At 44.6% G+C, this 16397-nt stretch overlaps 1 protein-coding gene across 1 annotated transcript; it reads left to right on the forward strand.

Moving 5' to 3' along the window:
- The first annotated feature begins 4071 nt into the window (after window positions 1–4071).
- IL17D (interleukin 17D) lies at window positions 4072–14958 on the forward strand. Its single transcript, XM_083436895.1, is given in 4 exon segments — window positions 4072–4833; window positions 6375–6670; window positions 13218–13509; window positions 13511–14958. Coding segments are annotated over 4 exon segments (633 nt in total). The 5' UTR covers window positions 4072–4818; the 3' UTR covers window positions 13541–14958.
- The last annotated feature ends 1439 nt before the right edge of the window (window positions 14959–16397 follow it).

Consider the following 16397-nt stretch of genomic DNA (forward strand, 5'->3'; position numbering starts at 1 on the left):
CGATCTGAATGTTCCTTTGTTACTCATGCAGATTATCCCATGAGGGAGGAAGTCTTTTCTGAGTATTTGGGAAGATTAGGTAAAGATCTGGCAGGACAACATATAGTGAGCATTATGGAAATAAGAACAGAAGGACACTTCTAGATTAGAACAAAGGACTATCTAGCCAAGCCAGCCAGCTACCTTTGGGAAGCCTACATGCAAGGCCTGAATGTAGTAATCTCCTCCTACTCCTGTTCCCAGCATGCTCTCTCTGACCCTGAAAATAGAGGCATCTAACTCAGGGGTAGGCAACCTAAGGCCCGGGGGCCGGATGCAGCCCAATCGCCTTATCATTGCAGCTTGAGGATGGTCCAGGAATCAGTGTGTTTTTACATGAGTGGAATGTGTCCTTTTATTTAAAATGCATCTTTGGGTTATTTGTGGGGCATAGGAATTCTTTAATTCCCCCCCCCCCCAAAAAAATAGTCCGGCCCACCACATGTTCTAAGGGACAGCAGACCGGCCCACGGCTGAAGAAGGTTGCTGACCCCTGATCTAACTAGTATCCACATGAAATCTCCTAAACCCCTAATTTGATTATTCATTTTATGGGAGCAAATTCCATAGTTTACGCTCTGTGAATAAGTACTTTCTTTATCTGCTCTAAAGTATCCAACACACTCAGCTTTATTGGCTAGCCCAGGCTCTAGTATTACAGAGAGGGAGCAAAATTTTTATCCACTTTGTCTACATGATGTGCAATCGTATACACCCAAGTCATTTTTATTTTGAAGGAAAACTTTTTGCCTTTAATATCGTCCTTGCGTAGGGGAATTCTGTAGTGACTACAGGAAACCAAGTTAATTTCCGCTGTTGTCAATGCGATGGAAGCTGCCACCACTTGCCAGGCTTGCAGCTCTGAGGATCCACTACAAGGGTAGACAACGTGGTGCCCTCCAGAAAGTGTTGGACTACAACTCCCATCAGCCTAAGCCAACATGGCCGACTGTCAGCGATGGTGGAAGTTGTAGTCCAGTAACTTCTGGAGGGCAGTGTGTTGACTGCCCCTCTTCCACTTTATTGTGAGAAGTTTTCAACGATTTATCATCACCTCTGAAGATCCAATTTACCTTAAAGGTACTTAATTGCATTGTTCATGTCTGGATTTCATGGCGCAGTGTATTAGGATCTTAGCCTGGAATTCTCTGTTGCAATTCCAATCTGTTCTTGAAGCAGAAGGAAAATGAATGTGCCAGATGTTTCCATGCTGGCATCACCTGCTGTTGGGACATTAGTCAATTGACTAAAGTCCAGTATTATCAAATATTCCAAGGTTCAAATCCTTACCTGGCTCTGAAAGTTGCTAGGCAATGCTGGGCCTGTCAAAGACTCTCAGCCAAACTACTTCACAGGTTTATTGGAAAGGTAAAATGGAAGGGAGTAGACAATGTCTACTACTCTTACTTCATTAGGAGAAAGGGTGGGGGGAATCATCATAAGCAATTCTGACCATTTTTCAAAACACAAATCATTTCACAATAACAACTATCTCATTTGTTTTTGAGACAGCTTTTATACGTAACATTTTTGTTCCCCTAACAATACTTTATTTGACAATATTTGATGGGTCGGTTGATTGGTGAATCCTGACACACAGTAAGTTCTTACCTGTTCATTTGCAGATCTCCTGTGTTATTGGGTGAATTTATTTGTGCCATACTAGCTACAACCAAATATTTCCCTTGGACCTAGCGGGCTTCTCCTGATAGTTGCTGGACTGAATTTTCCATATACTTTTCCATATCCATCAAGTAGTCTTTGTTTCATAGTTCTCTCCATACCTGTGAGAGTACTACAGTATTACTGCATGTCCCCAGTAATAAGGTTGTTATGCCACTCACCAGCACTGAGATAATAGGAATTAAAGAAATTGGAGTAATTATTATTGCACAAATTTCAATAAGAATAGATTTGAAAAGCATGTTGTTACTGACTCCAAAGGTAGTGTTTCAGCTCTTTGCTTTTTTCCAGTTAACTGAATCATTACTTTTGACATACCATGATGTAAAAACTCCTACACATTTTTTCCTGTGCATAGTAGAGCAGTCCTTTAGCCGTAGCAGAAAAATGTGCTAGAGTCAGATCCAGCTCAAGAAATCTCCAGGGAATCATAAATTATGCGTTTGCTTCTCCTGTAAGCTAACAAAAACCCTTTCAGCTTGCAGAGGCCCCTTGTTTTCCTTTCTGCATTTCTGTCATATTTATTTGCAAAAGGCAGAAAGTTAGAAAGATACACTATAGTGGAAATCCCCCAAATGCTTTTGTTTAAATAATCTGAGGTTTTTTGTTGCGAGGGATAACTCACATATATTGTTTTGAACAAGGAAGGAGCAAAGTTAGGATAAATTAAACTGCTGTTCTCCAAACTGTCTATCTCACTCAATTCATAAATTACCGTAATTATATTTTATAGACAGGGAATGAAGCACACCCCAAAGCAACACTTATTGTTGTAACCTACCCTGGGAACTTAAGGTAAATAAATCTAATAATAGGTAACATAAACACAGTCTCTCTACGTATTTTTTTCAATGACAGCACTGTTGCCATTTTGAAAATGATAATGGGTTTCCCCAGCCACTCTGGGCGGCTTACAGCATATATAAAAACATCATCAAACACTGAAAGCTTCCCGAAACAGGGCTGCCTTCAGATGTCTTCTAAAAGTTGTATAGTTCTTTATCTCCTTGGCATCCAAAGGGTTTTCTACAGGGAGGGTGCCACTACCGGAAATTTGCATATAAAAACAATAATTACCTTATTTAGAGACAGAAAGGTGGAATGCTTACTAATGCTTATTTATCAAAGCTGGCTTTATTTCTCTTAATTAAGTGAATCAGAAGAACAATAGTTAAATGATAGCATATTCATGTTTCAAGGGCTCTAGTTCAAAATGCCAGGCACCTCCTGAGATCTTGAAAGACCATGCCTTAATATAATTGACATTACCAGACAAGATAGACCAACTTGGTAGAAATCAGCTTTATGTGTTCAATTCTGAGAAGTTATTGCAATCATGCTCCAGTAAGAAAGGCTTATTGATGCATCTTGAGAGAACATTTTTGGCATGAATCTCGAGGATATTTGTAGGGCTCTGCCCATCAATAATATTTGAATTACAGGAGGGGAGACCCACCTGGGCCCCATTTTCATCAGACCTGCAATTTGGCTAAAATTCGGAGGTGTTGGAGTGGGTTTCATTATGCCCCCCACACCCTCATAATTCAAGTGCTGCTTAGGCTCAACAGTAAGTAATCAGTGGAATTTTGTAAAATTAAAACAGATGGCTCTAGCAAGCTGGATCTAGTAGAATCAAGACACCTTCCAGAATTCACATTCAGGACCTTACTTTTTGTGAACCGCCCACAGAAAAAGATGTTAGTTGCCTGTGTTTGAGAAAGCATACCCTTTCTTGATAGCAAAAGTGAGGAATTAAAGAACCTTTTAATGAGGGTGAAAGAGGAGAGCGCAAAATATGGTCTGAAGCTCAACATCAAAAAAACGAAGATCACGGCCACTGGGCCCATCACCACCTGGCAAATAGAAGGGGAAGAAATGGAGGCAGTGAGAGATTTTGCTTTCTTGGACTCCATGATCACTGCAGATGGTGACAGCAGTCACAAAATTAAAAGACGCCTGCTTCTTGGGAGGAAAGCAATGACAAACCTAGACAGCATCTTAGAAAGCAGAGACATCACCTTGCCAACAAAGGTCCGTATAGTTAAAGCTATGGTTTTCCCAGTAGTGATGTATGGAAGTGAGAGCTGGAACATAAAGAAGGCTGATTGCCGAAGAATTGATGTCTTTGAATTATGGTCTGGAGGAGACTCTTGAGAGTCCCATGGACTGCAAGAAGATCAAACCTATCCATTCTTAAGGAAATCAGCCCTGAGTGCTCACTGGAAGGACAGATCCTGAAGCTGAGGCTCCAATACTTTGGCCACCTCATGAGAAGAGAAGACTCCCTGGAAAAGACCCTGATGTTGGGAAAGATGGAGGGCACAAGAAGAAGTGGACGACAGAGGACAAGATGGTTGGACAGTGTTCTCGAAGCTACCAGCATGAGTTTGACCAAACTGCGGGAGGCAGTGGAAGACAGGTGTGCCTGGCGTGCTCTGGTCCATGGGGTCACGAAGAGTCGGACACGACTAAACAACAACAATAACGCCATGAAAGCCTACGAGGATCCCTTGCTTGGGAATCGTGGGGTTGACATTCTTTTTGCACAGCGTGCTGCATCTTACGATTTTCCCATTGCGTTCTCTGCTGATTGCGACACAGAATGGTTTCGCGTGACAGCTGATTTGCAAGTGCATTGTTGAGGAGATCAAAGAAGAGTTACAGTGGGGAGATTAGATCATTGACTTTTGCAGGATTGCTAGGCCTCTGGCCCAGGTGAGCGGACCCCGAGGAGGCCTGCCGCGCGCGCCTGGTTGCCCCTGCTTTCCTCCTCCTCAGCAAGCGCGGCAAAACTCTTCGCCGGCCAGGAGAACCTCCCCCTGCCTCCCGCTAGCTCAAGTCACACCCCAGCGAAGGAAAAAAAGCCTTCGCGAAGCAGCCCCCCTCGGCCGGGGCTGAAAATGATTTTGGCACCGGCAGGCCGGGGCGACGCAGTGCGAAGCGGGGCACTCTTCCAACTTCTCCTCTCGCCGCCCCCCGCCCCCCCCCAACCGCGAGAGCCAAGGCCATCAGCAAGCGCTTCACGCGCCGACGCTTCCCAGAGGCTCCTCGCGCGCCTGGCCGTACTCCGGGTCCCGGCGCGCGCGCGTCCCCACGATGCAGACGGCCAAGGTAAGGAGTGCGCGGGGAGAGGCGCGCGACGCCGCGGGCCCTAGGCGCAAACTTCCCGCCTGCTTGCCGTCGCTCCAATTGCCTTGTTAAGGCAGCGGCGGCTGCAGCCGCTCCTGCCGGCGGGGCTGGAAGGCTTGGCGCGGGTTTGGTTGAAAGGCGCGCGCTGAGGCGGCGGAGCTCTTCCCAAGGGTGCTTTTCCTCAGAGGTCCTTGGGAGCCGGTGGGCGTCACTGGGTTGAGGATTCCCCGGGACCGGGAGAAGAAGAAATAATAATAATAATAATAATAATAATAATAATAATAATAATAATAATAATAATAATAAAAAGAATAAAGAATAAATTCGAAGCAACTTTTAAATTCGGTCCGAATGGGAAGCGTGACCTGGGCAGAGAATTACCTCTTGCCAGCTGAGATGCTCGCGAAAGGGAGCGCGGCAGGGATGCGCGGTTGCGCAGCGGGAGAATCGCTCGCACTGCCGCCCCGCAAACCAGGGCTGAGGACGCTGTTGGGGTGGCGCTGTAGAAGCTTAAAACGACCTGCATTGCAAGGCGGTGGGGTTGGACTAGATGGTCCTTGTGGGATCCTTTCCAACTCTCCAAGTTCTATGACCAAGCGTTGCGACTGCGAGGAGTGAGGCTCCCGACCTGTAATTATTTAACAGACGCAAGGATTAGGAGAGCGGGGCGAGGTGTGATATTGTGCAGGTTTACTGGGGCGCCGTGGATTTCTATACGTGGGCATCTTCTGCCAATGGCACCTACTTAGCTGACAGAATGGCGTTTTTCTTGCTTGGGAAGTGGATTCCTAATGTGAACTGAACAGTTTTACTCGAGGACGTAACAAAAATTAAATCCTTCTGCTGGATTGGATCCTATTTGCCCAGAAGTTCTAAATCCCACATTGATCACCCTGAGACTGTGCATCTAGGGATCCAGGCCCCCCTGCGCTTTCCTCTCACCACCTGTTTGAAGGATGGGTGATCATCAGTCTCAAAACTGAATTCTGAATGCTGACTTATCTGTTTGATGAGTTTATATGCACAGATCTAAGTTCCTATCAAAAATGATTTACCAATGATTTACCAATCATAGGCTAGCTCGTTAAAGTTAATCTTTATATGTTTACCTGCTTGGCGGGGGGGGGGGGTCAAGTAAATAAATAAAAATACTTAAATAAGTAGAAATTGTAGAAAGATTTTGACAGATTTTTCTAAGCACTTGGGGTCAAAATAAAGCAATTTAAAACAACAGTTGTTGAGACATTTCATTCCAAATCTGCTAGACAGAGCCAGACAGAGGGTGATGGCAGGTTGGTGTCCTTCCTCCCTGGCTATTAAATCCTGACGATTCCTATGCTTGGATTATGTCCAATTTAACTTGATAGGGGTTACCTTTGAATAGATGTGTAGGATTTCGTTGCAAATCTCTCTTGCGAATTAAATCTAGTGTACCTGTTATCCTTCTTCAAATGTGGAAGTGTCGGGGAAGCAAACACCTAGAAAAGCATCCTTTATATGTTTTCATTTCCTGTGCATTATAGGTATGGGTGCTTGCCTGCCTTCTCTTGTGTGGACTCCCTTACCCTGGATTAGAGACTTTCAAGGTAAGCAAGCGCCCACTGCGTGCTCGAACCTGCGCTGACCGGCCTGAAGAGCTTCTGGAGCAGCTGTATGGGCGACTCACAGCAGGGATGCTCAGCGCTTTCCATCACACCTTGCAGCTGGAGCCTCTGGAAAAAGATCACAATACCAGTTGTCCAGCAGGGGGAAGATCAGCTGCGGACAAGGTATACCGACTCCCTATCAACCTCAACAGCGTCTCTCCTTGGTCCTACAGGTAATGTGAATGCAATTCATCTGCCACTCCCTAGCTTAAAATGTGAAGTAGGGTTGTGTGATTGTCTTCTCTCTCCACCTATGGCACTGTGGCTATGTGTCGCTGAACTTCAGTTCCCATCAGCCCCAGCCAGTGGTTAGGGGTGATGGAGGTCATAGTCCCTATAACATTTGGGGGGCCACATCCCCTGCTTGAAGGGAGACGCCACACATGTGACCTGTGTCGAATAGGACCAACCTATCGAGGCTGTTTCTTCATCTCTCTTCTGGTCTCTTAGAACTACTGATTCTTGAATTTGAAGTGGGAAATTAGTCGTGAGACAGACCTTGCTTAATGCTGCACTTTTAAAAATCAGGGCAGAACTATGAGAGCTGTGCTTGCAGCTGATTCACTCCTCCCCACCCCGACTTAATAGCAGCAGGACAGGTGAGCAGAACAGGGTCTGGGTGTCTTGTTCTGCTCTCTAGTAATTAGGCTGTCACATTTTTAGCTCAACCGCAACATCTGGGAAGCTGCTATTTTAAATGTGCATACAGGTATCACAACAGGAAGAACAGAATTCAAAGCAAATGCATCCAAAGTGGGGCAGTTTCTAATTTTAAAAACGTGTGTTGTTATTATTATAATACTCTGAATAAATAGCAGCATTTGCATTTGGTTATGTACCTTTGTGGGAAATGCAAATATTGTCATTTTAATGGCCACTAATAAACATTGGCTTATGTGGTTTGTCTTCTGCCTGGTTTAGCTTTAAAAACAGCTGTTTTCTCAATATGGTATTTTAAAACTAACTTTATGTATTTAGAAACAATGTTTACAAAGAATACAAGCTGGATGCCAGTGCTCTAAACAGAAGCTCTGTATATCCTGTACTGAAATATCAAAAATAGTACTTATACTTTGCCTGAGTAGTTTAAAAATGTTAATATACTATTAACTCTTAAGGTCACATAAGGTTGACCTACAATATATAGATCTTGGGCAGGAAATAGCTCTGGAAGGATCCACTGGTAGATCAGCTAAGTGATTTGCACTAGATCTACAAGGGCTTCTATTTTTCCCGTTGTGTAACCAATAGCAGGAAGGGAAAAGCTTTCTCACCCCTCAAATATCAGGCTGCTTAAGTGAAGAAAGCTTGGAAGAAGACAAAGAGTTGATTTTTGTGCAAAAGTACTCTGAGCTCAGCTCTGATACTGAGCACATGTTCAGTTGTGTTCTGTTCCTGAATTTACAGGGCTCTATTAGGAAGCAAAAGTCAAGTCCACAGTCCTGGTCCCAACTACGCCTAGTCTAAGCAACAGCTTTCAGCCTCCAGTTCTGATTAATCAGGGCAGTCAACAAAACCAGAAATAGGATTAAGCTGTTTTGACCCTGGTTTCTGTTTAGTGGCTCTTCTTTTTCTCCGGCTTTTTCTTTTCTCCGGCTTTTTCTTTTTCTCCAGCTAAGTAGATGCAAGTACCCAAGTACCAGAGAGGCGAGTTCAAAAGTATTTACGTTTTCTTTCCCATAAACAAGTTGGAACCTGAGAGGCCAGTTCAAATGCCTAAACGGCCTCGGTCCAGTATACCTGAAGGAGCGTCTCCACCTCCATCGTTCTGCCCGGACACTGAGGTCCATCACCGAGGGCCTTCTGGTGGTTCCCTCACTGCGAGAAGCCAAGTTACAGGGAACCAGGCAGAGGGCCTTCTCAGTAGTGGCACCCGCCCTGTGGAACACCCTCCCACCAGATGTCAAAGAGAAAAATAATTATCAAACTTTTAGATGACATCTAAAGGCAGCCCTGTTTAGGGAAGCTTTTAATGTTTAATAGGTTATTGTATTTTAGTGTTTTGTTGGAAGCCGCCCAGAGTGGCTGGGGAAACCCAGCCAGATGGGCGGGGTATAAATAAATTATTATTATTATTATTATTATTATTATTATTATTATTCTGTCCAGTGGTTTCCCCCCTAGAAAACAGGTGCTGGTACTCTGGTACTCACCATAAAGTTGTTACAGTAAGTGCCGCACTTCTTAAAAGGTAAAGGTACCCCTGCCCGTACGGGCCAGTCTTGCCAGACTCTAGGGTTGTGCGCTCATCTCACTCTATAGGCCGGGAGCCAGCGCTGTCCGCAGACACTTCCGGGTCACGTGGCCAGCGTGACAAGCTGCATCTGGCGAGCCAGCGCAGCACACGGAACGCCGTTTACCTTCCCGCTGGTAAGCGGTCCCTATTTATCTACTTGCTCCCGGAGGTGCTTTCGAACTGCTAGGTTGACAGGCGCTGGGACCGAACGACGGGAGCGCACCCCGCCGTGGGGATTCGAACCGCCGACCATGCAATCGGCAAGTCCTAGGCGCTGAGGTTTTACCCACAGCGCCACCCGCTTCCCACCCGCACTTCTTAACAACTAAAAAAAAGAAGTGCTGAAAGTGCATACACTTTAGTACGCCCTGAAAAATTAGCACTGATCTTGTCGGTCCTTGAGAGAGCTGTGCTGCGCTCCCCTGCACACGCTCTCTCCCCCATCCAGTTGCACAGATGCTGAGATGTCCCGCTCTTGAATTTGCCTGCCTTTGTTTCCCTTCCGCATGGGCCCCTCCTGATTACTTTTCATCTCCTCGCTGACTTGTTCACCAGCTCCCCCTTGTGATGTCATCTCCAGATGTCATTGGCCTGACCGGTTTAGAGTCCAGATTGTTATTAATGATGGTGATGGTAAATAAATCCAGGCCTAAAGTCTTTTCCTGCAGCTCTTCCCTGGACACCTAACCCCAGTTTGATACGCTGCCATTTATCACTGCTCCTTCCAGTCCGTGTGGCTGCATTCCTAGCTCAGGCAACTGGGTTATTTCACAAAAGAGATAGAAGGCATCTGCTGAAATCCGCATGTAGGATAGTCATGCCAGACAGATCTGGCATAAGCCTTCTTGGGTCTGTAGTACAGAGGTGGGGAACAGGATCTGGCCACTGGGCCAGATCATTCTTCCACCCACTCATGCAAGCCAACTATGACAGGTTGGTGGGGCTACTCATCTGTCAATCACCTAACATCACAGTGACATCAAGATGGCCCTTTTTTTTGCACAGGACTTTGCAGGCAATGCCGGTCGTCTGTTCAGCAGTGCCTGCGCACCACTATCAGCTGTAGTGGCATGCGCTGCCTTTCCATATGTGTAATTCGATTCATCTCAGCTCATAGTCCTTAGGACTATGTCAGCAGGTTGATTTGGCATCAGTTCAGCATCAGCATGCTTAGAAGATGCAGAGCCACCACACAGGTGCAGAGTACCGCAAATGTGTTTCATCAAAGAACACACCTAAGGGATTGTTCAGGTTGAAATTGCGCCCTTGCAAGGGGAAAGCTAACACAACACAAGTAGAAGCTCTCCAGTGTTACTGTAGACGAGCCAGGTCACTTAGTGCCATTCGCTTGCAGAAACGGTCATGTGGAGCAATGCAGAGATGTGGAAGCATTTGGAAAGACCTGTAGGTATACATTGGAACAAATGTAAAAAATGGCACTGCCATCCTAACTCTCATGCTCTGTGCTGAAAATTCCACCTCTCAAACTGGATGGGCAACAGCTCTTTATAACGCACTCAGGGATCTAACTTAATATGTTGAGCCTAAACCTTGCTGTTCAGTAGGATGTACCAATAGCTCCAGTGGAAGATGCTTCTGGTAAGCATGCTTAAGACTGTAGCCACTGCCTTCTTTTTTCTTTTCTTTATTTCCCTGGATGTTAATTTGACTACAGAAAATTGTCGAAATGTTAGAGGTGCCTGTGTGTAAGGAAGCAATCTACTTAAACTAGCCTGAATGGCTTGAGTAAGTGAGCAAAGTACAAAAGAAAACATAATTATCAGGATTCTAATCTGCAGGAAGAGATCTTCCTTATCCCAAATCAATTAAACTGTAAGAAGAAAGGCCATATCTCAGTAGTAGTGCTCATGTTTTGCAGAAGGTACATCTGTGAATGTCCCTTGCCTGAAACCCTGGAAAGCTGCTGCCAGTGCGTGTGGACAATACTGAGTTAAATAGGCCAATGGTGTGTCTGGCTGTAAGCCTGCTTCCTATATACATTTCAAAGACCTAATTCCAAATAGGCTTCAGTTGCCACTCAAAGAGTTTTAGAAGTGTTAAAGGATTTAGGAGACCCAGCTTAAGACATATATTTTTATTGAGTGTCTCTCAAGGGAGCCACACAAGTATTTTGCAACGTTAAACTCCCTGACTCTTGGTAACACTTATTTTTGCAGCCTCCATTCTATAGGGCCCAAACTGGCACTACTGCTTTCACGTTCTTCTTCTGTATTTTTAATGACTAATTCCAGACATCCTGAACAGAGTCCAACTTGTAGGAAGCTTAGGCAGACTACAGTCATCTTGAATCACTATTAATTCACTCCTGACACTGAGCAACAAAACATTTAAGGTTTGAAGCAAATATAATTTTGTTAACAGCAATAGCAAATGGAATTGGATAACCTCTCGGGACTCAGTCCTGTTTGCCTTTAACTGATGTGTACATGCATTTCAAAAATCTAAAAGGTAGTCATTTCTCTTTTACTCTCTAGACTTTTTTTGTACATTCAGGCACTCCAAATACAAATTCCAGGTGCACAAATATATGTTCTGTTTAGATCAGCGTCAGAGTTGGATAAGAATGGGTCAGTGGGTGAGTGACTTGGCCTTCCCAAAGTGCTAGTTTGCACAGCTTAAGAATGTTTTAGAAAATGTAAACCATGGTAAATAGTGAGCATCATTCAAGAAATTTGTTTTGACCATTCTCTTCTAGCAGGTTAATTTGGTCATATTTATATGGGGTGGATGTGTTTAAGTAAGTCTGGTACATGGAGTTTGAAGCACTAATAGGGTTTTGAGTGGGGGGGGGGCTCCCACTCATTAAAAAAAACCACCTCAATCTTTATTCATTCTTTAAATTAAAGTCACCATGTCACAAATGGGAAAGCCTGTTTTACAATAAAGCACAGTCACACCGTGAAGACCCTGTTTATCCTTCATGGGGTTTTTTTTGTATGTAGCTATTTGTGTGTAAAAAGCTGCACCAGTTGATTTACTGACTGTCAGGCAGTCTTTAGGCACCATTTACCAGAAGAAGAAAAAACTGGACCGAGAAAACCCTGCTTTACCTTTTTCCCTTTTCCCTCATTGGTGTGTTAGCATGTGAGCCTCTTTCTCAGGGCTTACTATTTCCTAGAATGCTATATAAATATAACTATAAATGTATCACATGTATTATTGTAGACGGGCATGGATTCCCTACGTGAACAGATAGCTCAAGGCAACAAAGCCTTTCTTTTTAAAAGGGGGCATTTCTGCACCAAGGCAATGAAGCTTGGTTGTGCAAAAAGTGAGCTTTTTCAGGAAAAATTGCTTCTGCTTCACATATGGACATGAGTTGCAGAAACTTGGATCTAGTTTTGTGTTCCATTTGAAGCCAGAGGTCGTGTTCATCCTCTTTCCAGAGCATCCATCTATGTGATGCTGGAGCTCTGTGCCAAACATGTCCCCAAGCATGGCTTTGAATTACGCCTAATTTCTTCCATTCTGCGTATGTTCGTGAGCTTCCAAGCAGCAACAGCTTCTGAAAAGGAAAGGTTATCCGATATCCCTACCTCTTATTTAAACCAGCTTTTGCCTTCCTTGCTTTTACAAATAGGTACTTATCGCCTGCATATATCCCCTGTTATGACGAAGGGCAGAACTACACATTTATTGAAGCTCTGTGAGTCCTTCAAAAGTGTAACTGGGTCTTGCTAAGTCAAGGAAGGGAGATCAAGGAGTTTTGGCTGTTACATGGCACTTCTCCCCTCTCCTCCGCTCCTGCCATGTGCTCCCTGTGTAAATCTGCTCCAGAGGGGAGGTCTTTTTTGGGGGGTGAACCCTGGAAGAGTTTTAGGGGGCACACAAAGGGTGCAGAGGTTAGGGGATCACAGCTAAAACATTGCACATCTAAAACTTATTGCGTTAGCAGGACTGTTTCGTTGGAGACCCAGCTCCCCAGGCTGCTTCATTTTTTGGCAAAGAGTGATAAGAGAAGAACTTTGGGCCTGCTGTTAAAAACGAGCAGGAGCAGGGCCAGAAAAAAGGGGTCCAACTCTGTCCACAACAAAGGCACTGCACTAGTGCTAAGGATGTGTGGGAGAACAGAGACGACATCCCCTCTACAGCTAAGAATCCCCGGAAGGAAAACGGGCAAACTATTGATGTGCATCGGCTATGAGAGAGTTGAGCCGAATGAATCCACCTTACCATTGCATGAACGAGGAAATTGAGCATGCCTTTGTTTCAGATGCTGATCCGTTTAGGGAGCTGTCCAAAGGGTTTCTCTCTCCAAGTTTTCAAATAAGCAGGCCGTTTTTAAGAGCTGCAGCTGTTCCCCTCCTCCCCTCTCCTTGGCATAATAACGAAAACATTATTTAATGCTGTGCAAAGCAACTGTCAACATTTTGCCGTAATCTTTTCCAGCTGGGATAAAACAAGGAGTTGGGAGACGGTAGAGGACGCACAAACTGAGTCCCTTTTCTTTTCCTTTGGCACAGAATCTCCTACGACCCGGCAAGGTATCCAAAGTACATCCCCGAAGCCTACTGCCTATGCAAGGGCTGCCTGACTGGTGTTTACGGGGAGGAGAACTTCCACTTCCGGAGTGTCCCGGTGCTAATGCCAGCAGTCATCTTGCGCCGAACCACGACGTGCACCGGAGGGCGCTATGTCTACACAGAGGATTATGTCACTATCCCAGTGGGCTGCACCTGTGTACCACAGGTACATGAAAAAGAAGTCGAGGGTGTAAATTCCAGCATAGACAAGCAAGGGGTAAAGTTGCTCGTTGAATCATAACCGCAAGCCACCATCAGAATGAAGGCCCCAGAAGAAACCTGATGGCAAAGGTTGCTTTGCATGTCCTTTTAGCTTCGCCATTCCCTGGTTCTGGGAGTTCTAGAGTCCATTCATAAACACACACACACACCTGCATGATGATGTGGGCTGCAGCCTGCATCCATGAATGAGCCATTGGAGAACAGTCCATATGCACAGGACGTTTGTGCCAGCTCAAATACAGTCCCCTTCAGTGCAGTCAGATAATGTACCCGGCTGCGAGGCCTTTGTTTTTGAGCGGCCAGGTGGTGCTTGTTCATATATAGGGCCCACCCATAGAAGCAGCGTGCTTTGAAAATATCATTACAAACGTTGCAAAGACAGAAGCTGGAGGTGCGGTGGAACACAGTCCAGTGACACAGAGCCATGATGAGATTTGAAGAATCATAATGGGAATGAACTGAACAAATTAAGAAATCACGCCTGGAAAGTAGCTCTGGGGGAAAAGTAGTGGTCCAGGGAATATGAGGCTTGTACCACCTAATAGCTGCTATAGATAAAGGCAGAGGTCCACAAATGTTGGCTTTGCTCTGAAGCAGAGCCATTATGTGTCGTCATCACTGACCCCCTTCTGAGACTCACATATGACCTGGGGTCTGTCATGTCACACTGAACCTTAAAGGTAGTGCAAGCAGCTCATTTTTTATCTGCTCTGAACATCAAATGATAGGGGACTCCCTTTTGTCACATCTTCTAAATCCTTAATGTAGAGGTCGCTGAAAGGGCTGTGTCTTTAAGATATGATGCTGATGTTGGGATTCTGATGTTAGGATTCTAACAGTGCAATGTCCTGGACTCCTGATTATTTTTGTTTCAGCTTTAATTGTTACTTCTGTGTTCAAAGGAAGAAAACATTTCACAAAATATCATTTGAAAAGCAGAGTCAGCAGACTCGCTGAAAGGGTAGCATCCTCACACTGCAAAGGAGTATCAGTCTACGAATAGGAGCAGTGCGAAATGTAGAGAAGTGAAGAACTTTACTGCTGGCGTTAATGAGGAGTAAAGTACTGGTGTTTTTCCAGTTTACAACTCAGATGTTGATCAGGGCAGTATTGTATATGCCGCAAATGCACATCAACCCTATACAATATACTCTTGCTCACATAACATCATGGAAAGAGAAGTCTCGCCTTGAAAAACAGTCTGGTTTATGACCCCTTTCAAAAGTGTGGAAACATGCCAGTTGCCTTTTTAAGCTGTTCTTAGCTTTCAGCTTACAAGCCAGTTATCAGTTTTAGATTCTTCAGGCTGCAGGAACCTTTGGGAATAACAAGGATGATGAGAGATCAGATAAATGAAACCAAACTGCTTGGCCAAGGGGGGGGGGGGGAATGTGCCTTGGCTTCCATCGGTGAGAGAGGAAAGCATCTGCCAAATTAAATGAATGTATGAGCCAAAAGCTCTAAACAGCAAAGGTTCAGAAAACTGTGTAAGCTGGAGGCAGCTGCCTCTTTAAACTCCCAATGATAGGCAAAGCTGTTGGCTCAATTGACAGGGTTAATTCTGTCTATAACTCCTTTCTCCGCAACTTCCTACATTGCAAACACCATCCTTTATGGATATTCTGTGACTTTCCTCCTTTCCCCAAGTCACCCATTCCACTTGGTGAGAGTGAGCCAGGGTTTTCTAATGTGTAATGTTAGCAAACATCGCTTTGCCTTTATTCATGTATCTTTCTAGCTTTCAGGCAGATGGTTGCTAATCTATCTCCAAATTGCACATGACACAGCAGTTGCCATTTGGCCTTTGTTTAGGGTGACCAGAATGACACCGTTGGACCTTCAGTAGTTGTGTAGAAGGGGTGGCAAATTTTTGGGATGAAGATTTCCCCTCAATTTAAGGAAGACACAAACTGAGAATAGCAACTAGTATGATGACCTGAGAAGGGTGACTAGGAGGAAGAATCTGTAAACCAAATCCTATACGGAACAATTAAAGAATACCTGGGTGCATCTAGCCTGGAAAAGATTAAGGAGAGACATTCCAGCCGTCTTCAAATATCTGAAATGCTTTCATGTAGCAAATGGAAGAATTTTGTGTTCTGTTGCTCCCAAGGGTAAGTCTAGAACTAATAGGTGGAAATGGTGGGAAAGCCAATTTTGCCTAAACCTTACGAGAAACTTCCTAAGAGTACAAGCCACTCAACAGCAGAACTGCCTGCCTCAGGAGGCAGTGAGATCTCTTTTCTTCATTGGAGATATTTAAGCAGAGGCTGAACGAATGTCAGGGATTTTGTAGTCACACCTTGCAATGTAGATCCTGCATTGAGCAGAGTGTTAGACAAGTTGACTTCCACGATTCCTTCCAACCCAGAGGCCCATCTCTGCATGAAAAGGCGCATCTGCCAAAATCCTTTCTTTTTCATAATGGACTCTGGGGAGGAGAGGATTTATTCCATTCTGTTATTTCCTCTGATGTGCTCTGCCCAGAGTTTAACTCCTGGCCTCTAGTTTAACTACTTTTTTATTTTTAAAAAATTACAACTAGTTTTTTTCACCATCTAGCTCTCATTCCTAACTTTCTGAAATTACAGCATGTACAGTTTGCAGATGAGCTGAAAGCTGAGGCATCTCCCTCCCCACTGCTTTCTTAATGCACCTTTGTACTGAAAAAACAGTACAGGAAGATCCATAACAATGTGAACCTATTTTTGGATGGTTTTACTAATGTGCACACTTGTTTTGGCACGCAGGTAAATACCATCCAAAAAGAACCAACACACAATTGTGTAGAATCACATATTGCATTTTTACAATATTACCACACACATATTCACGAACACACTGGTAAGATGGTAGAAAAGCGATTGCAGTGCAATCGTGATCAAGTTTATTGCCCCC

This window comes from Podarcis tiliguerta, assembly GCF_965153285.1.
Source record: "Podarcis tiliguerta genome assembly, chromosome: 4".
Classification (NCBI taxonomy): Eukaryota; Metazoa; Chordata; class Lepidosauria; order Squamata; family Lacertidae; genus Podarcis; species Podarcis tiliguerta.